At 56.2% G+C, this 20,162-nt stretch overlaps 4 protein-coding genes across 4 annotated transcripts; 3 read left to right on the top strand and 1 right to left on the bottom strand.

The window, feature by feature from the left end:
- Window positions 1-86: 86 nt before the first annotated feature.
- RNF166 (ring finger protein 166) lies at window positions 87-6,531 on the top strand. Its single transcript, XM_059481712.1, has 6 exons — window positions 87-264; window positions 1,371-1,527; window positions 2,272-2,384; window positions 3,036-3,150; window positions 3,847-3,954; window positions 4,650-6,531. Exons 1-6 carry the CDS (start codon window positions 92-94, stop codon window positions 4,713-4,715), a joined length of 732 nt encoding a protein of 243 aa, XP_059337695.1. The 5' UTR covers window positions 87-91; the 3' UTR covers window positions 4,716-6,531.
- A 571-nt stretch (window positions 6,532-7,102) lies between these two features.
- Window positions 7,103-10,670, top strand: MVD (mevalonate diphosphate decarboxylase). Its single transcript, XM_059481654.1, has 10 exons — window positions 7,103-7,183; window positions 7,580-7,650; window positions 7,729-7,843; window positions 8,316-8,459; window positions 8,745-8,944; window positions 9,029-9,103; window positions 9,447-9,665; window positions 9,754-9,869; window positions 9,961-10,069; window positions 10,414-10,670. Exons 1-10 carry the CDS (start codon window positions 7,114-7,116, stop codon window positions 10,492-10,494), a joined length of 1,200 nt encoding a protein of 399 aa, XP_059337637.1. The 5' UTR covers window positions 7,103-7,113; the 3' UTR covers window positions 10,495-10,670.
- Window positions 10,671-10,852: 182 nt separating this feature from the next.
- On the top strand, window positions 10,853-14,683 carry LOC132079172 (cytochrome b-245 light chain). The gene is made up of 6 exons (XM_059481655.1): window positions 10,853-11,305; window positions 12,507-12,576; window positions 12,777-12,851; window positions 12,957-13,040; window positions 13,115-13,196; window positions 13,435-14,683. The coding sequence occupies exons 1-6, from the start codon at window positions 11,248-11,250 to the stop codon at window positions 13,612-13,614; spliced, it is 549 nt and encodes a 182-aa protein (XP_059337638.1). The 5' UTR covers window positions 10,853-11,247; the 3' UTR covers window positions 13,615-14,683.
- Window positions 14,684-15,857: 1,174 nt separating this feature from the next.
- IL17C (interleukin 17C) lies at window positions 15,858-17,597 on the bottom strand. The gene is made up of 3 exons (XM_059481222.1): window positions 17,592-17,597; window positions 16,201-16,523; window positions 15,858-16,107 (listed from the first exon to the last, which is right to left on the bottom strand). Exons 1-3 carry the CDS (start codon window positions 17,595-17,597, stop codon window positions 15,858-15,860), a joined length of 579 nt encoding a protein of 192 aa, XP_059337205.1.
- Between the last annotated feature and the right edge of the window lie 2,565 nt (window positions 17,598-20,162).

The following is a 20,162-nucleotide window of genomic DNA, read 5'->3' as shown; positions in this document are numbered from 1 at the left end:
GCCGCGTCCCGGCGCGCTCCCGTCGCACGGCGGTGACGCGTTGGCGCCGCTCGGTGACGCGGTGCCCGCCCCGCCGGCCGCCGCCGCCGCCATGTTCCGGAGCCTGCTGGTGGCGGCGGCGCAGCGGCCGCAGGGCCCGGCCGGGCCCCCCCGCGCCGCCCCCGGGCCCGGCGCCGCGGCCGAGGCGCTGGAGGCGCAGTTCAGCTGCCCCATCTGCCTCGAGGTTTTCCACCGCGCCGTCGGCATCGCGGGCTGCGGCCACACGTGAGACACTCGGGGCCCGGGCGGGGGCGGCGGGGACCCCCGGGGACCCTCGGGCTGAGGCGGCCCCGGGGACGCGCGGGACCCGGGGCTGGGCGCTGTGCCGGCCCTGGGATCATCCTCGCGGTGACCGCAGCCGGCACCGGGACCCCCGGCCCACACCGGGGATGGTTCGGTACCGGGGCCCTCAGCCCATCCCACAGCGGAATCCCCATCCCTCCCCCTCCCCTCCCTCAGCTCCCAGGTCTCGCTGCTGTCCCCGGGCCCCCCGTGTTTGCCCAGCATCTCGGGGGCATTTAGGGTTCCTGGTGAGCAGGAGGGACCGGGAATGCCGGGATAATGGGATTTTGGGGACGGGATTCCTTTGCTCCTGGGGCTGTAAGGACCTTGGAATGAGCTCCTGCCTGGCCTGGATACCCAGCACGGGCTCGGGCTCCTTTCAGATCCAGCCTTGGAGCAGGGGAATTGTCTGAGCCTGCAGGAGCTCCCTGGGGGCTCCCCTGCTCCCAGTTATCCCAGTTCTCCCAGTAGGGTTGCTGATCCCTGTGGTGCCCTGAGAGACTGCCCAGAACAGAGTTAAAGAAATAAAATAGGGATTTGTTAAGAAGCCTTCAAAGGATGCACCTTGGGCAGTACAAGAGCCCAGGATGGACTCTGAGCCACAGGTTTTCACATTTTTATAAGATTTGGTCCATTTCCACATTGGGGTTAATTGTCCAGTCCCAGCTCCAGGTGATGCAGTCCCATCCTCACAGTTTGCTCTGCTCAATTCCCTGCTGTTTGCACTTTTTGGGCCTTTTTGTTGTTTGCACCTTTTGGGCCTGAAGTTGCAGCGGTGTCCTTGGTTCTGGGGGTGGAAAGGATTGTTCTGTGTGACTGAGGAGAGGAAAAGGATTGTTCTGTGTGCCTGAGCTGTGAGGAGAGCTGCTGACACTGTGTATAGAGTTCAGAGTTATGTACCAATGCAGTGCAGAACCCGAAAATACAAAACCTAAAAATGCTAAAAAGCTAGACCCCATCAGCTGGGTTTTGGGGTGTCCCGGGCAGCAGGGGTGCCCTGCTGGGGTGCTGCTGTGCCCGGGCTGCTCAGGGCCCCCCTGTGCCCGCAGGTTCTGTGGGGAATGCCTGCAGCCCTGCCTGCAGGTGCCCTCCCCGCTGTGCCCGCTCTGCCGAGTGCCATTCGACCCCAAGAAGGTGGAGAAGGCTTCCAGCGTGGAGAAACAGCTCTCGTCCTACAAGGCTCCCTGCAGAGGCTGCAGCAAGAAGGTAAAGCTGTGAGGCTGCTTGTCCCCATTGTCCCCATCCTCCTTGGAATGTGTCCAGACAAGGAAACAGAGCTGGGAAGGGGCTCAGCCTGGAGAAAAGGAGGCTCAGGGGGCACCTTGTGGCTCTGCACAGAGGGGACAGCCAGGGAGGGTCAGGCTCTGCCCCCAGGGAATGGGGACAGAACCTCTGGGGGTCCCTGCAGCCCCAAATCTCCATTCTGCAGGGTGGGTGCATGTCACTGTTAGGCTGGACATGACATACGCACGTGATCAGGGTCCAAGAAAAAAAGTTTTTTATTCTGTGTGTTCTCCAGCTTATAAACTCTTAACAAAGTGTGATTTTAAGTCATTAACTATGTCACAATAGCTTATTATATTCATTGGTCCAAAGCAATTAACGTCAATGTAATTGGCAAAAGTTTTACAGAAATTTAATAAGGCATGTATACGCATCTACTTATGCACACGGTCTAGCTTACAAAGATTTTTATGTGTCTTTTCTAATCTGTTTCCATGCTGATGGCCTTGTCTCCTTCCCTGCTATGGATGCACTCCAAAACCATCAGTTGTTATTTCTGCTGTTAACTCAGCTTGGCTTGCAGGCCAGCTGCCCAGCCCCTCCATGGGTGCAGCATTCCCAGTGCTGTGGGTGGTGGAGCAGAGGTCGCTGCCAGCCCAGCTGCTGTCCTGGCTCCTGGCAGGTGTCCCCACAGCTCCAGGAGTGTTCCGTGTCCCCCTCCTGCAGGTGACCCTGGCCAAGATGCGCTCGCACGTCTCGTCCTGCGCCAAGGTGCAGGAGCAGATGGCCAACTGCCCCAAGTTTGTTCCAGTGGTCCCCACATCCCAGCCTATTCCCAGGTATGCCTGAAACGGGGCCCTCCTTGCATGCCCCAAAATCCAGGTGTGTGTTGTGCCTGTCCTGGCAGAGGAGCAGCACCTCTTCCCTCCTGGTGCTGTGTGACCGTGTTCACAGGGGGCTTAGGTTGAGGGAAGAGATGAGAATGTTGACTTTATGTTTAGAAGGCTTGATTTATTATTTTTTGATATATATTACGTTTAAACTATACTAAAAGAATAGAAGAAAAGGTTTCATCTCAGAAAGCTAGCTAAGCTAAGAATAGAAAGGAATGAAAACAAAGATTTGTGGCTCGGGCTGAGAGTGTGAGCTGGCTGAGCTGTGATTGGCTATTAATTATAAATATTCAAGATAAGCCAATGAAAGATCTACCTGTTACATTCCACAGCAGCAGATAACCATTGTTTACAGTTTGTTCTTGAAGCCTCTCAGCTTCTCAAAAATAAAAAATCCTAAAGAAAGGATTTTCATGAAAAGATGTCTGCGACAGCACTGCTGCTCTGGGTTTTGGGGTGTGGGGTGGGATGAAGGATCCACCCAAGCAGGGAGGTGAGCTGGGCTGGCTCCTGCTGCCACAGAGCTGTGTGTGTGTCAGTTTGGAAGGAGGCAGTGCAGCCTCCCCTCGGCTCTGAGCCCATCCTTGCTCTCTGCAGCAACATTCCCAACCGCTCCACGTTCGTGTGTCCGTACTGCGGGGCAAGGAACCTGGACCAGCAGGAGCTGGTGAAGCACTGCATGGAGAACCACAGGAATGACCCCAACAAAGTGGTGAGTGCTGCTGGGGGTGTGGGACAGCTCTGGGAACCAGCCACAACCCTGCAGCATCCCAGGATGTTTGTGCAGGCACTGCTGTGTTCCAGATGGTTTAAATCCCTTTGGGAGATGGGGATCTGTGTCTGCTTTGTTGGAGGCTCCCTGGAATGAGCTGCCTCCCTTCCCCTGTTCCTGCAAACCAGGTGGTGCTGCATTTCCTCTCCCTGTTCCCTCTGGGTTGACCAGGGTGGGGAGCTTGGGATCTTCAGCACAGGAAGGACCTGGAGCTGATGGAGATCACCAAGGTGATCAGAGGGGTGGAGCAGCTCTGCCATGAGGAGAGGCTGAGAAAATTTGGATTATTCAGCCTGGAAAAGAGAAGCCTCAGGGAGACTTAACTGTGGCCTTCCAGGACCTTCAGGAGAGGTGGAGAGAGGCTGTTGACAAGGGCCTGGAGTGACAGGATGAGGGGGAATGGATCCAAACTGCCAGAGAGTTGGTTTGGGTTGGATATTAGGAAGAAATCCTTCCCTGTGAGGGTGGGCAGGCCCTGGCACAGGTGCCCAGAGCAGCTGTGGCTGCCCCATGATCCCTGGCAGTGCCCAAGGCCAGGCTGGATGGGGCTTGAAGCCTGTCAGAGGAGGGGCACCCAGCACTCACCTCTCTGGGTGCCTGTGCAGGTGCCACCATCCCGTGTCCCTGTCCCCACAGGTGTGCCCGGTGTGCTCGGCCATGCCCTGGGGGGATCCCAGCTACAAGAGTGCCAACTTCCTGCAGCACCTGCTGCACAGGCACAAGTTCTCCTATGACACCTTCGTGGTGAGTCTGACCCTGAGCCAGAAAAGGGGAAAAAAGGGGATCCCCCTCCCCATGTTCTATGCCAGGAGGTGAAACCAGCCCTTCATGTCCCACCCACGAGACCCCCACACACACCAGGGTCTCCTCACACACCAGGAGGAGAGGGGGTTGTTCCTGCACTCCACAATATGGGTTTTTCCATGGAATTCTTCCCCTGAGGATTATAACACAAAGCTCCTTTTCTGGGAGGTTTTGGGAGCAGGGGGTGGGAGCAGCCCTGCCCCAGGGTTTGGGGTTGTGGTTGCTGCATGTGGGGGGTCCCTGACCCCTCCTGTGTGGGGGGCAGCAGTGATGGCTCAGCCTTGGCCTCAGGGGAGGCTCTGTTCCCATCCTGCTTTCATTGGAGAGATGTCAGGAAAAAGAACCTCCAGGCATTTTCAGAGGAATATCCCAACCCAGAGCTCTGCAAAACCCCTGGCCTCGCTGGAAGGCTTCACCCTTTGGCCTCAGCTTGTGTGGGCAGGTTCCATCCCTCCTGCCAGGCGTGGGATCCTGGGCAGGAGAGGGGTGGTGTGGGCACAGAGAGCACGGGTGGCGCTCCTGGGATCCGTGTGCCAGGGGAATTCAGGCTCCATGGCACAGGAGCAGGCAGAGCACCGTGGGCACAGCGTGCCCTGGCTGTGCCAGCTCTCTGAGCTGCCCTCTTTGCTTTTCAGGATTACAACATCGACGAGGAGGCAGCGTTGCAGGCAGCCCTGGCTCTGTCCCTCTCTGAGAACTGAGGCTGATCCCTCTCCCTGCCCTGGCTCCTTCTGGACGCTCCAGGAACCCTCTCTGTTCCCACTGCAATTCCCACCTTGTTGAAGAAGGTGGAGCCTCTCCAGCTGTCCCAGTGAGTGAGCAGAGAGCTGTGGAGCAGGGCTGGGATCACTCCTTGGATTGTGTTTAATATCCCTGTTGGGAGCTTAGCCCTGTGTCCAGCTCTGTTTATTGCTAGATGCTTTTTGGCACACTCGTCCCTGCTCTCTGGTGCAGCAGAACAGGTACTGGAACTGATGGATTGGATGCCTAACACCCTCCCTTGGGACTGCAATCAGCCACATCCTTTCAAAAAGGAGGAAGGCAGCACAGAGCTTCTTTTTTTAAACTCTCCAAGGATTTTTCTAGAGATGTCAGGCTGTCCTGACCCCCCTGCTGGAGGCTGCAGCTGCCTCCTTCAGCTGAATCCCAGGATGGGACTGAAGAGTGGTTCAGAGGAGGCCTGGAGGAGGCATCCAGGGAATCCTCCCCTTCCTCGTTTTGTACGGGCTCTTGGGACACCAAATCCTTGCCTTTTTCTACACAAAGCAGTGAAGCCTTTTCCACGTTTTCTAGAGCGGTCTCAGAAGCTGCTCCCCTTCACTCTGCAATATCTGCCACCCAGGACAAGAGTATTTTTATGGAACATTATCAAGAAAGTTTATTTTTTACACAGATAACCCAAGCAAACGAGCACGTGGCTTGGGAGTGGGGCAGGAGCTGGATCCTGGAGCAGGTCGGACTCTGAGGTAGGGGGAGGTGCAGGGATCTTTCTGGCACATGCCTGCATATTTCTGGGAGATCCCTGGATATTTCTGGGCCTTTCCCTTCCCTCAGCAGAATCCTCTGCCTGTGAGGGAGCAGGCAGGATGCTTGGGTTGGATGCCCATGGAATGGCTGTCCCTGCAGGATCCCAGCCCCGAGCTGCTGATCCCCCCAGCAGTCAGGGACTGCATTTCCCTGTGGGAATCCCTCCCGGGGAATGGGGCACTGTTCATCCAAGGTGCTCCATCCACAGCATCCTGGAGCCCCCTTCCCCCGGCCCCTGCCTCTCAGCCCTGCTGCTGCTGCTGCTGGGCTTGGCTCTGGAGGGCTGGGAGGGGCTGGCAGGGAGATGGCACCAGCCACGGGGTGGTTCCTGAGAGCCCTCCTGCAGGGAAGGGCTGGGAGAGGCCCCCTCTGCTCGAGGAGTTCCTGAGCTTTATCCAAAACCTGGCTCCAGCTCTGCTCTAGCAATACTGCCTTGGGGTTTGTTCTGGTTTTCATAGTGCTGGATGACTTTGGGACCTGCAGCCCTGTGAGGAGCCCTGAGCTCCCCTGGCAGGGCAGGGAAAGGGATGGGACCTTCTCTGAGCTGCCCAGCAGTGCTGGGGGACGTTCCTGTGGGATGGAGAGCGCTGCAATCTTCCAGGAGGGACCCAGGAGCGTTTCCCTGTGCTGTGCTCAGCTCTCGTGGAGCAGCCTCCATGAGAGATCCAGCTCTGTTCACCTCGGGCTCCTTCCCTCTCTCCTCCTTTTCCTCCTCCTTTTTGCCCCACAGAGACAGAGCAGGGGCAGCAAGAGCTGCTTTTGTAAAGCACTTTAAGGCCCTGGGTGTGAGGGGCCACACCGGGCTGTGCCAGGGGTCCCCTCTGTGCCAGGGGTCCATGGATACCCCACTGGCCGTGCCCACCAGTGCATCACCCACCACTTTTTTGCATAATTAGAACTTTTAACGAGCCGTCCTGTTTTTTGAAAAGGAATTAACTCGATGACGTATTTGTAGCAGACCATTTTTCTCAATAAAGGCAGTTTCATCCACGCGTGGCCTCTGGGGGGGGGAGCACTGGAGGGATACTGGGAACACTGGGATACTGGGGCACTGGGATGCCGGGGCACTGGGATACAGTGGCCCTGAAGGCTGTGGGGGCACTCAGAATGTCCTGGGGACATTCGGATCCGTGGGTCCCCGGACACTTGCAGGGATCCGGTGCTTTTATACCGGGGATATTTGGATATTTGGGGTGTGAAGGTGACAGGGAGTGCGGGAGCACTGGAGGTGTACTGGGAGCACTGGGGCGGTGCTGGGGCAGCGGGGTGCTGGACACTGAGCGGTGCGGGGAGCACTGGGAGCGGTACCGGGAACGGAACCGGGAGCGGTACCCGGAGAACCGGGAAGGTACCGGGAGCATCTGCGCATGCGCAGGCCTTGCCCAATTCAAAAATGGCGCCCCGCAGGCCCCGCCCAGCGCGCTCAGGGGGCGGGGCCGCCCGTGGTCTGATCGCTGCCATTGGCTGTTGGGAACCGGGCGCTGCGGTCTCCACCAATAGCGAGGCGGGACCGGCCGCAGCCCACAGTGATGTGCGTGGCGCGGGGGCGGGGCCTGAGTGCGGCCGGCAGCGATGGCGGCGGAGCGAGCGCTGGCGATGGCGACCTGCACGGCCCCGGTGAACATCGCCGTGATCAAGTACTGTGAGTGCCGGGATACGGCCGGGGCGGGCACGGGGACACGGGCTCCGGGCTGGGCTGGGTGTGCCGTGTCCGGTCGGACCGGGCCGGGCTGGGCTGCGCTGTGTCCCTGCTGACCGTGCTGTTCCGTGCCATTCCAAGCCGTGCCAAGCGCTGCTATGCCATGCTCTGCTTTGTGTCTCTCAGTGCCATTCGGAGCTGTTCCATGCCGCTCCTAGCCATGCCATGCCATGCCATGCCATGCCATGCCATGCCATGCCATGCCATGCCATGCCATGCCATGCCATTCCTGGCTGTGCCGTGCCATGCTTTTCTGGTCCTTCAGTGCCTTCAAACTTTCATGCCATTCCTACCCATCCCATGCCATTCCAAGCCGTGCCATGCCGTGCTCTCTTGCAGGGGGCAAGCGAGACACCGACCTCATCCTGCCCATCAACTCCTCCCTGAGCGTGACACTGCACCAGGACCAGGTGGGTCAGCATGAGGACCAGGACCAGGTTTAGGACCAGCCCCCAGGGGTGCTGACCCCCCTCCCTCTCTCCCCACAGCTCAAGACCACCACGACGGCGGCCGCCAGCCGGGATTTCACGGAGGACCGGCTGTGGCTCAATGGGAAGGAGGCGGACGTGGGGCACCCGCGGGTGCAGGCCTGTCTGCGCGAGGGTGCGTGTCCCCTGCTGGGGCTGTCCCTGCTGTCCCCTCTGTCCCTTACCCCAGTGTCCCTGCTGTCCCTGATCCCGCTGACCCCTCTGTCCCTGCTGTCCCCACTGTCCCTGTCCCCTCTATCCCTGACCCTGCTGTCCCCACTGCTCCTGTTGTCCCTGAGCCTACTGTCCCAGACCCCTGACCTGCTGTCCCCATTGTCCCCGCTGTCCCTTAACTCCCTGTCCCCTCTGTCCCTGACCCCACTGTCCCCTCTGTCCCTGCTGTCCCCTATCCCCACTGTCCCCTCTGACCCCTCTGTCCCTGTCCCCACTGTCCCTGCCGTCCCTGTCCCCCCTGACCCCTCTGTCCCCCCTGTCCCTGCCCCCTCTGACCCCGCTGTCCCTGCTATCCCCACTGTCCCTGTCCCCACTGTCCCCACTGACCCCTCTGTCCCTGTCCCCGCTGACCCCCTGTCCCGCTGTCCCCGCAGTGCGGCGCCTGGCACGGAAGCGCCGCGGGGGCGGTGAGGACGCGGCCGCTCTCAGCCTGTCCTACAAGATCCACATCGCCTCCGAGAACAACTTCCCCACGGCCGCGGGGCTGGCCTCGTCTGCCGCCGGCTACGCCTGCCTGGGTGCGTGTGGGGCTGTCCCCTCGGGGCTGGCAGGGGTGCCAGGGCTGTCCCTGTGCCTGTCCCTGCAGTGTCAGCGCTGGTCTGACTCTATGGTGGCAGCAGGAGGAGTGACAGGGCTGTCCCTGTGCCTGTCCCTGCAGTGTCAGCGCTGGTCTGACTCTGTGGTGGCAGCAGGAGGGGTGACAGGGCTGTCCCTGTGCCTGTCCCCGCAGTGTCGGCGCTGGCCCGGCTCTATGGTGGCAGCAGGAGGAGTGACAGGGCTGTCCCCTGTGCCTGTCCCCGCAGTGTCGGCGCTGGCCCGGCTCTATGGGCTGGAGGAGGAGCTGTCCGAGGTGGCGCGGCGGGGCTCGGGCAGCGCCTGTCGCAGCATGTTCGGTGGCTTCGTGCAGTGGCAGCGCGGGGAGCGCCCCGATGGCACCGACAGCCTGGCCCTGCAGGTGGCCCCCGAGACGCACTGGCCGGAGCTGCGCGTCCTCGTCCTGGTGGTGAGGGGCTGGCAGGGATTTGGGTGGGATTTGGGACCCGGGGGCGTCAGGAGGGGCCGTGTCCCAGCGTCTGTGTCCCCACAGGTCAGTGGGGAGAAGAAGCCGGTGGGCAGCACGGCGGGCATGCAGACCAGCGTGGAGACCAGTCCCCTGCTGAAGGTAGGGGGACACGGGACTCGTCCTGCCTGGGCAGGGACAGGATCCCCTTTCACTTGGAATGGGGCTGGACAGTGTGCAGTGGCACCCAGAGGGGCATGGTGCTGTGGGTGTCACCAAACTGCGGGGACAGTGACCTTCCTCCTGTGGGTATCCCCAAATTGGGGGTGACCACAACCCACCTGCTGTGGTGGTCACCAAATTTGGGTAACCATGACCCTCCTGCTATGGATGTCACTAAACTGGGGTGGCCACAACCTGCCTGCTGTGGTTGTCACTGATGCGGGGTGACCATGACCCTCCTGCCGTGGGTGTCACCGGGCTGATGGTGACCCTGCTGTGGCAGCACCGGGCAGAGGTGGTGGTCCCCGAGCGCCTTGCCCAGATGATGCGGCACATCCGTGACCGTGACTTCGAGGGCTTTGGCCAGCTGGCCATGAGGGACAGCAACCAGTTCCACGCCACCTGCCTGGACACCTTCCCGCCCATCTTCTACCTGACGGACGTGTCGCGCCGCATCATCGCGCTGGCGCACCGCTACAACGCCCACCACGGCCACACCAAGGTACCCGCGGGGCCTCGGAGCTGCCATGGCACTGTGGCACTCACTGGGTCCCCACATCCGTCCCCATGTCCCCACGATGCCACCACAGGTCGCCTACTCCTTCGACGCCGGCCCCAACGCCGTCATCTTCGCGCTGGCCGACACCGTGGCTGAGTTTGTGGAGGTGGTGAGGCGCAGCTTCCCCCCCGCCACCAACGGGGACCAGTAAGGGAACCCCGGAACCCCTGCTTACTGGGGAGGGTGAGGGTGCTGGGGACACTGGGGACACGGGGACTGAGCGCTCTCTGTGTCACAGGTTTGTGCGGGGGCTGCCGGCGGGCTCGGCCGTGCTGCCGCCGGAGCTGGAGGCTGCCGTGCTCAGCGAGCCCGTGCCCGGGGCTGTCCAGTACATCCTGCACACCAAGGTGAGCTGGGGGGGGACACGGCCTGGGGAGGGGGGGCTCTGACCCCATCCCTGTCCCCATCCCCAGGGCTGTGTGTGGGACCCCATCCTTGTCCCAATTCCCAGGGGTGTCCAGGATCCCATCCCTGTCCTCAGTCCCAGGTGGGTGTGTAAGGCCCTGTCCCCATCCCCAGGGGCTTTGCATGGGACCCCATCCCTGTCCCCATCCCCAGGTGGGGGTGCAGGACCCCATTTCTCGACACATTCCCTTTTGGGGTCCGTGGGGCCCAGAGCTGCCCCCACCCACAGTGGGTGGGGTGGCAGTGGGAGCTCCTTGGTGTCCCTGACCTGTGTCCTGTCCCACAGCCTGGCCCTGGTCCCCAGCTCGTGGATGACCCCAGCCAGCACCTGCTGGGCCCGGATGGGCTGCCCCGGAGCCGTGCCTGACCCTGGTGACACTCTGGGACAGCCGTGACACACCAAGGGAACTCTGCCGGTGCCACCAGCGGGCCTTGGGACCCTGAGCCAGCCCTGCTGCAGAGCTGTCCCCAGCCCTGGGGCAGGATGTCAACCCGGGGCTGGTTTTTAATCTTTTGTAAGGAAATAGAGGGTTCCCGTCTCCAGTGCTGTTTTGGGGTGTCGCGTTCTGTGTGTGGGGCTGGGGGAGGAACAGAGGATGGGGACAGTCCCTGGAGCTGTCCCTGTCCCTCCGCCTCATCCGTGTCACCGCCGTGTCCCCGGTGTGGCCCCGGGCCGGTGCCGTGTCCCCTCGGGGGCGTGGCCTGTTCCAAAGGGGCGTGGTTAATACGGATGGGTGTGGCATTCTAAAAAGGGTGTGGTCAATACGAATGGGGCGTGGCCTGTGCGGGTAGCGCCGCACCCGCCTTCCGGGTCGGGACCGTCCGAGCGGAGCCGAACCGGGACGGGCCGGGCCGGGCCCACCGGGAGCAGCCGAACTCCAGCGGGCCGAGCCGAACCCGACTGAGCAGAGCCGAACCGGACCGGGCCGGGAGCAGCTGAACCCGCTCGGAGCGAGCCGAGCGGAACCGAGAGCGGCCGAAGGCGCTCGGGAGCAGCCGGGAGCAGCCGGGAGCAGCCGAACCCGTTCGGCCCGAGCCGAGCGGAGCCGGGAGCAGCCGAACCCGTTCGGAGCGAGCCGAGCGGAGCAGCCGAACCCGCTCGGGCCGGTTCCGTCGGGCCATGGGGCAGATCGAGTGGGCCATGTGGGCGAACGAGCAGGCGCTGGCCGCCGGGCTCAGTGAGTGTGAGGGGGTTTGGGGGGTTTGGGGCACTCCGGGAAGTCCCCGGGCTCTGAAGGAGTGAGCGCCCCGCGGGCTGGGGATGCCGAGCCCCGGGAATGGGCTGGGATGGGATTTGGGAGGGTCCCGGTCCCACCGGGCTGAGGGTGAGGGCGGGAGACGGCCGGGAAGTCCCGGCCCGGCGGGGCTGGAGGCTCCGCTTCCTCCTTTTCTCTTCCTCCTCTGCCCTCTCTTCTTCGGTTCCGTTCTCTCCTCCTCCGCTCTCCTCTTGCTCCGGCCGCGAGGCCAAAAACCTCCCCCGAGGCCGTTCCCGAGGCCAAAAACCTCCCCCAGGGCCCCGGAGCTCCCCAGCTCGGGGGTCCCGCGCCAGCATCGCCCCCGCGTCCGCTCTGGGAGCGCTCGGGGCCGGGGACCCCCAGGGCCGTAACCCCGGGCTGGGGGTCCCGTGTGTCCCCAGGGCCATGACCCGGGCTGGATCCCGAGTTTGGGAGGGCATATCCTGATCTCGGGGCTGTAACTGGGGATTTGGGAGCTGCATCCCGGGTTTGGGAGTTTGTATCCCGGGTTGGGGAGTTTATATCCCGAGTTGGGGTTTGTATCCCGGTTTGGGGGGGGTGTATCTCGGGTTGGGGGTTTTATCCCGGTTTGGGGATTTGTATCCAGGTTTGGGGTTTGTATCCTGGTTTGGAGGGTGGTATCCCGGGTTGGGGAGACTGTATCCAGGTTTGGGGTTTGTATCCCGGTTTAGGGGTTGTATCCCGGATTGGGGTCGGTATCCCTGTTTGGGCTCAGTATCCTGTTTTGGGGTCGCTATCCCGGTTTAGGGGATGATATCCCTGTTTGGGGTGGGTATCCCGGATTGTGCTCGGTATCCCGGATTGTGCTCGGTATCCCGGTTTGGGGGTCGGTATCCCGGATTGGGCTCGGTATCCCTGTTTGGGGTGGGTATCCCGGTTTGGGGGTCGGTATCCCGGATTGGGCTCGGTGTCCCTGTTTGGGGTCGGTATCCCGGATTGGGCTCGGTATCCCTGTTTGGGGTGGGTATCCCGGTTTGGGCTCGGTATCCCTGTTTGGGGTCGCTATCCCGGATTGGGCTCGGTATCCCTGTTTGGGGTGGGTATCCCGGTTTGGGCTCGGTATCCCTGTTTGGGGTCGCTATCCCGGCCCGCTGTGACCGCTCCATCCCCTCCGTTCCCGCAGTCCTGCTGACGGGCGGCATCGTGGCCGTGGCGGGGCAGTTCAAGGGCTGGTACTTCGCGGCGTACTCCATGTATCCTTCCCGACAGCATTCCCGGGGCTGGGCTGCGGGAAAACCTCGTCCCGAACGGGTGGGAGGCATGACCGGGCAGGGGTCACATCCTCATCTCCTCACCCTGCTCCCGGCTGTGCGTTCCCTGCCCCACACAGCCCTTTTGGGGTGTCCTTGGGGCCATTCCCGTCCCATCCCGCCTTTCCTTGACGCCCCGGCAGCGCTGCAGGCGTCCTGGTGTGCCTGCTGGAGTATCCCAGGAGCAAACGGAAAAAGGGCTCCACCATGGAGAGGTGGTGAGTGCTGGGTCCCCCCACCCTGCAGCCATGGGGGTCCCTGGGGGCTGGCTGTCCCCCGAGGGTGGGGACACCCCCAGTGACCCCCCTGCTGTCACCCTGCAGTGGCCAGAAGTACCTGACAGCCGTGGTGAAGCTGCTGGGGCCCCTCACCAGGAATTATTACATCCGAGCCATCCTCCACGCTGCGTGAGTGGGGTGCAGGGTTGAGAATGGGGGCTGAGCCCCCCCAGCTCCCTCTGAACCCCAAATCTCTGTCACAGCCTGGCTGTCCCTGCTGGATTCCTCCTCTCCACCATCCTGGGCACTGTCTGCCTGGGCATTGCCAGCGGCATCTACCTGCTGGTGAGAGCACAGGGGTTTTGGGGGTTTTGGGGGGCTGGGAGAGGGAGGCCACCCCTCAACCCATGCACCAGTGTCTGCATGGGAATTCCAGCAGCATTCCCAGATGGGGCTGCAGGAACAGCCTGTCCCAAACGGGGTGGGCAGGGGTCACGTCGCATCCTCCCCTCCGGTCCCACTGTGCTTTCCCTGCCCCTTTTTGGGGTGGGGGTTGATGCTCGGCCCTGCTCTGACCCCGCAGGCCGCGGTGCGAGGGGAGGAGTGGAGACCCATCGAGCAGAAGCCCCGGGAGAGGCCCCAAGGCGGGGGCACCATGAAGGCGCCCCCCAGCAACCCCCCGCCCCGGCCGCCCCCCGACGCCCGCAGGAAGCAGCCGGAGCTGGGGGGGCAGGTGAACCCCATCCCCGTGGAGGTGGAGTAATGGGGATCCCCTGCCCTGCTCTGCTCCTGCTCCCCAGCTGCTCCTGGATCCGCTGCAGCCATCCACTGGGCTCCTGGGGTCCCCAAAACCCTGGGGCTTGGGAGCGCCTTGCTGAGAGTCCCCAGCTCCTGGGATCATCAGTTCCCCTGGGCTCCCCAGGGGATCCCCAAAACCCCAGTGATGCTCTGGGGTCCCCAGCTCTCCTGGAGATCCCCAAATCCCCAGCAATGCTCAGCTCTTTGTAGGATTTCCATCCTCTGGGGATCCCCAAATCCTCTAAGATGCTCAGCTCCTCTAAGATGCTCAGCTTGTAGGATCTCCATCTCCCTGTAGGATCTTCGTCTCCTGGGGATCCCCAAATCTCCAGCAATGCTCAGCTCCTTGTAGGATTTCCATTTCTCTGTAGGATCTCCTGGGGATCCCCAAATCCTCAGCAATGCTCAGCTCTTTGTAGGATCTTCATCTCCTGGGGATCCCCAAATCCCCTAAGATGCTCAGCTGCTTGAAGGATTTCCATCTCCCTCTAACATCTCCATCCTCTGGGGATCCCCAAATCCCCTAAGATGCTCAGCTCCCAATTTCCCAGCGATGTGATGCTCCCTGTGGGGTTCCCAGTCCTCGGAGGCTTCCCAGCTTCTGGGGATTCCCAAATCCCTGGGCCTGCTCAGCTCCCTGTGGGGTCTCCAGCTCCCAGGCACTCCCCAGCTCCTGGGCTCCCCAAATCCCAAGAACGTTCAGCTTCCTGTGGGGTCTGCAGCCCCCAAGGCCTTCCCAGCTCCTAAGGATCCCCCAAATCCCTGGGGATTCTCAGCTCCCTGTGTCTCCTTCTTCCAGGGGCTCCTCAGCTCCTGGGAAACCCCAAATCCCTGGGCATGCTCAGCTCCCTGAGGGTCCCAGCTCTCCAGGCACCCCCAGTTCCCTGGGGGATCCCCAAATCCCTGTGGAAGTGCAGCTCTCAGGGGGAATCCCCAGCTCCCAGGGGGATCAGGCAGCTCTGCTCCCGCTCTCCCTGGTTTTTGTCATTTTTGTCATTTCTGCAGTTGCTGTTGCAATAAAAAGTGGGAAAGGCCCTGGCTGCCCCTGCCTCCTGCTCCAGGGGAATCCTCCCAGCCCTGCCCTACTCCTGGGGGGCTGGCACAGGACTGGGGAGGTGTTTTGGGGACAAACAGTGCCGTTATGGGCAAATCCAGGATGTGGATGTGCAGAGTATGGCCAGGGCAGGGTCCCCTCCCAAAATCCTTGTGGAGCCCACAGTGGGGTGGGACTGGGAGGAACTGGGAGGGCCCCACCCTGGAGCTGCAGAGGGGGTCCCAAAGGAGCCCCCAAAACCTGGGGCACCCCCATCAGGGAATGTGGGGAGCATTTCCCTGCCCATCCCACTGGTGGCTGCTGCAAGTGTGACGTGGGTGCCAAATCCTTGATCCCACTGGGATCAGCAGCTGCTCCAGGCCCCCTCTGCCCCCTCCCCACACAGACCCTGCCCCTCGCGGGCTGCAGGTGGCCCAGGGTCCCCAGGTGCTGCCAGCACAGGTGGGGTGGCCCTGGCAGGTGGCACCAGGCCCGTGGGACGCGGTGCCCGGGGGCAGAGCCGTGGGAAAGGTGTGGGTGTCGGGGTGCCAGGGCTGGGTCCCCCCCAGGCTGGGGGTGTGGGGCACCCTGTGCCCTCCCTGTCACCTCCCAGTTCATCCTGCCCTGCTGCTCTGGTGCTCTGCCCGCCGTGCAGGGGCTGAGGGCTGTCCCACGATGTCCCTCTGTCCCTTTGTCCCTCTGTCCCTGTGCCCCAATTCCCCACATCCCAATGCCCTGGCTGGGAACAGAGCAAGGACCTTACCAGGAGTTGTTGGCTTTTATTTGCAGCATTAAATAGCACTAGGAAGGAGACAATAAATACATTTTTGGGGGAATAAATAACCAGTGAGTGCAGCACTCACAGGGTCTGGCCGTGGGGCGATGCTGGCCCTGGAGGCACAGCCGTGGCCGGGGGGGGTCAGCAATAAATAACAGAGGGTACAAAACCCCCCCGGCAGCAAAACTTATAAATAACTGATAAATAACCAGGGAGGGGCCACCCTGGCGGGGTCGGGTGCTCTAAAACAAGCACGGGTGGGGTGACACGGTCATCAGGGTGACACGGTCCCCGGAGTTACACGGTCCCGGGGGTGACAGGGTCCCGGAGGTGACACGGTCCCGGAGGTGGCACGGTCACGGAGGTGACACGGTCCCGGGGGCGACACGGCGTGGGCTCAGTGCGCCGTGCGGGGCAGGACGCAGGTGCAGCCCACGGGCACTCGGATGTAATCCACCTCCAGCGCCACCAGCCCCAGCCCCGCGGGCCGCGGGCACGGCTTGCGCCGCAGCACCAGCATGGTCTGCTGGATGGTCACCGAGTTGAGCGCCGTGGTCTCCCGGCCGGTTTTCACGTCCACGCAGCCGCTGCACAGGCACTCGGCGAAGGCCAGCTTGCGGGGATAGCGGTTCTCGTCCTCGTCGATGCTGCGGGGACACGGCGACGCTTTCGCTTGTGCCAGCAGCTCTAACCGGCTGGGAAGGGGATACGCGGGGGCCGTCGGGGAGCGGGGCACTCACCGGTATCGCCAGGGCGAGATGGAGCGCTCGTGGGGCTCGCTGCGGAGCCCGGTGCGCAGCGACGGCGCGGGACAGGCGGGCGGGCGCTGCCGCCGCCGCCGCCGGGCCCCGGCCGCCTCCAGGCGCTCCAGCTGCGGCACCAGCTGCACCGACAGGTGCCGGTCCCAGCGCAGGCTGCGGCCCAGCAGCTGCGCCGGAGCCTCGTCCCCCAGCTCGGCCCCGCTGAAGCAGCGCACGGCGGAGTGAGCGGAGCCGGCCCCGGCGCGCCGCAGCCCCCGGCACTGCCCCAGCGCCGCCAGCACGGCCAGGACGCACAGCCAGCCCTGCGGGGACAGCACAGTGTCAGGGACACACAGGGACACACGGCCAGGACAGACACACAGCCCTGCGGGGACAGCACAGTGTCAGGGACACACAGGGACACACGGCCAGGACACACAGCCAGCCCTGCGGGGACAGCACAGTGTCAGGGACACACAGGGACACACGGCCAGGACAGACAGACAGCCCTGCGGGGACAGTACAGTGTCAGGGACACACAGGGACAGGGACACACGGCCAGGACGCACAGCCAGCCCTGCGGGGACAGCACAGCGTCAGGGACACACTAAGGGACAGGGACACACGGACAGAGTGACAGGGACACCCAAAGGGACAGCCACACGCACCAGGGGGCTCAGAGACACCCAAAGGGACCGGCACACAAGCCAAAATGACAGGGACACCCAAAGGGACAGGGACGCACAGCACAGTGACAGCGACACCAAAGGGACAGGCACACACACACAGGGGGGTTGGACAGGCAGGGACCAGCAGAGCCCTCCCCAAAATGTGAGCGCGCAGCCCCGGGGCCTGGGCAGGTGTGTGCCCGTGTATCGATCTGTTATCCATCCATTATCTATCCATAATCCATCCGTTATCTATCTATTTCCTGCCATTATATATTTATCTATTTCCACACGTCTCTCTATCCGTATAATCTCTATATCTATAGATGTCTCCATATCTCTGTCTACAGAGCATCTGTACATTTTTATCTGTACATAGATGTCTCTAGAGCATCTCTGTATCTCTGTCTCTATCTCGATATTTCTGTTTCTATTTCTGTCTTTATCTGTATCTGTCTTTATCTATATCTGTATCTCTGTCTCTATCAGTATATCTATAGCTATATATCAATATATCAATATAGCTAGCTATTTCTATCTATAGCCATCTGTATCTATAGCTATCTATATCTATATATCAATATATCGATATAGCTAGCTATGTATATATTTCTACTTCTATCTGTATCGATCTATATCTATCTATATTTATATATATATATATACAGGATCTATATATTTATATGTATATGTATCCCATCCCTAAAAACTTAGCACACCCACGTGCATACGTGCTTGGATATGCTCAATATCCACACTCACACACTGCACACGCGCACACACACATATATAAATATGTATTTTATATAAATATAGAAAAAGAAAGAGAAATAAAAATAGAAAACTATAAATACATATGCACAAAAATATATTAATTTTTTATATATTTCTATTAAAATACATCTATTTTATATATATAAAAAGATATTATATATAAAATAGATATAATTTTTATATCTATATAATAAATATATTATATAAATATATAAGAGAAATATAAACAAAAATATAAAACTATGCACACACAAAATATATGTTTATATATAAAAATATATATAAAAAGATATATAACATTTTTATATTTGTAGAAAAATATTTTATGTAAGTATATAAAATAAACAACAAAAAAATACAACTATAAATACACACACGCAAATGTATCTATAAAAATGTATATTTATATAAAATATATTAAAGTATATATATATGTATAGTAAAAATATTTGATATATATATAAAATGTATACATAATTTTTGAGATATATTTATAGAAAAGTAAATATATATTTTATATAAATATATAAAAATAAATAAAAATAAAACCTAAATTATAAGTGCACATACACAAATATATATAAAACGTATATATATTTATAGAAAAATATAAAAATATATTTAGATATATAAAATATATAAAAAGATATATATTAAATTTTTATTTAAAGGCCAAGGGAAGGTGTTTACAGGCAGAGGGTGAGCACACACCTATAGACCCTCAGCCTAATGTGTCCTACATAATGTATAATATATGTAATGTATTATGGTAAAGTAAATATAATATACACAACGTCTCATATGGTTTATGTCTCATAAAATCTACATAGTATATACATAATATACATGAACTATAATATATATACTTAAATTTACAATATACTATATACTATATATTATATACTATATATTATATACTATATACTATATATTATATATTGTATATTGTATATTATATATTATATATTATATATTTTATAATATATAATATATAATATATAATATATAATATATAATATATAATATATAATATATAATATATAATATATAATATATAATATATAATATATAATATATAATATATAATATAAAATATAATATAACATAACATAACATATAATATATACTAACATAAACATACTGTCTCGCACATGGATATATTAATATATTAAAAATCTTATGTATTGTAAATTATATATGTATACGTGTATAGATATTAATATAAAGCAGAATATACATTATATATATGTTATATATGTGTATATTTTTATATTTATTTATATATTTTTGATTTATATATTTTCATATGTACGTATAGATCAGTGTACAAATAAATTTATATATATACACACACATATATTTTATATTATTTATTTTTATTTATTTATATACTTTTATATTTATATACACATATATATGGTTATATATTGGTTTATATTTATTTCTATATTTTATATTTATGTAAAAATATATGTCTATATTTATATACATGTATATATGTTTATATATAGGTTTATATTTATTTCTATATTTTATATTTATGTAAAAATATATGTCTATATTTACATACATACATCTAGCAGAGTCTGCACACCCTGCCCCTACAGGAGTAGGAAATATCTGTGCACACACCTGCAGCTAATCCTGTGCACTCACACCCACACAGACACAGAAATCATCTGTTTGTGTGTGTGAATGAAATATTAAATCAAGGATAAACAACCCCTCGAATGAAAATAAATAATGGAAAAAAATAATGGATTTAAATAAATTAGAAACAAACATAATAGCAAGATATAAATTTATATACTTAAATACTTTTAAATGTAAATATATAAAATAAAAATAAGTATAAATAAGTAAATAAATAAATAAGGGAATAGGTAATATAAAGAAAAGGATAAAGTAAAGAAATGAAGAGTATACATAGACATAGAAAATGAGAATAAAATAGAAAATTAAAATAACAAAAATATCATAGAATGGGATATAGATAACATAAATTTGAATATAACTGCATATTAAATATCATCCCTGCAGTAATAAATATAAATCTGTGCGTGCTGGCAGTGCACACACACAGGGACAGGGACAGCATCCAGCAGCCCCTGTGTTCAGGGCTGCCAAAAACACCCCTGGATCCCTCTGTGTGTGCAGGGCTGCACAGGAGTGTGGGCTGAGCTCCCACACTCAGCACACACACGGATAGAAATACAGATAAGCACTTAGGTAAAAAAAAGATAGAAATATATAATATATATCTATATAGAATTATTAAAAAATAATTATAAAGTATACTAATATATTATAATATATTATATATTATTTATATATTAGAAATTTAATATATTATGTATTAAAATGTTATATTAATATATTTATATAATATTAATACATTAATGTTAATGTATATTAAATATTAAGGTAAAATATATTATATTATATTATATTATATTATATTATATTATATTATATTATATTATATTATATTATATACATATTACATAATATTATTTACAT

This window comes from Ammospiza nelsoni, chromosome 13 (assembly GCF_027579445.1).
Source record: "Ammospiza nelsoni isolate bAmmNel1 chromosome 13, bAmmNel1.pri, whole genome shotgun sequence".
NCBI classification, from domain to species: Eukaryota; Metazoa; Chordata; class Aves; order Passeriformes; family Passerellidae; genus Ammospiza; species Ammospiza nelsoni.
Note: the sequence above shows the minus strand (reverse complement) of the source record. Positions and strands in the feature narration are given on the sequence as shown.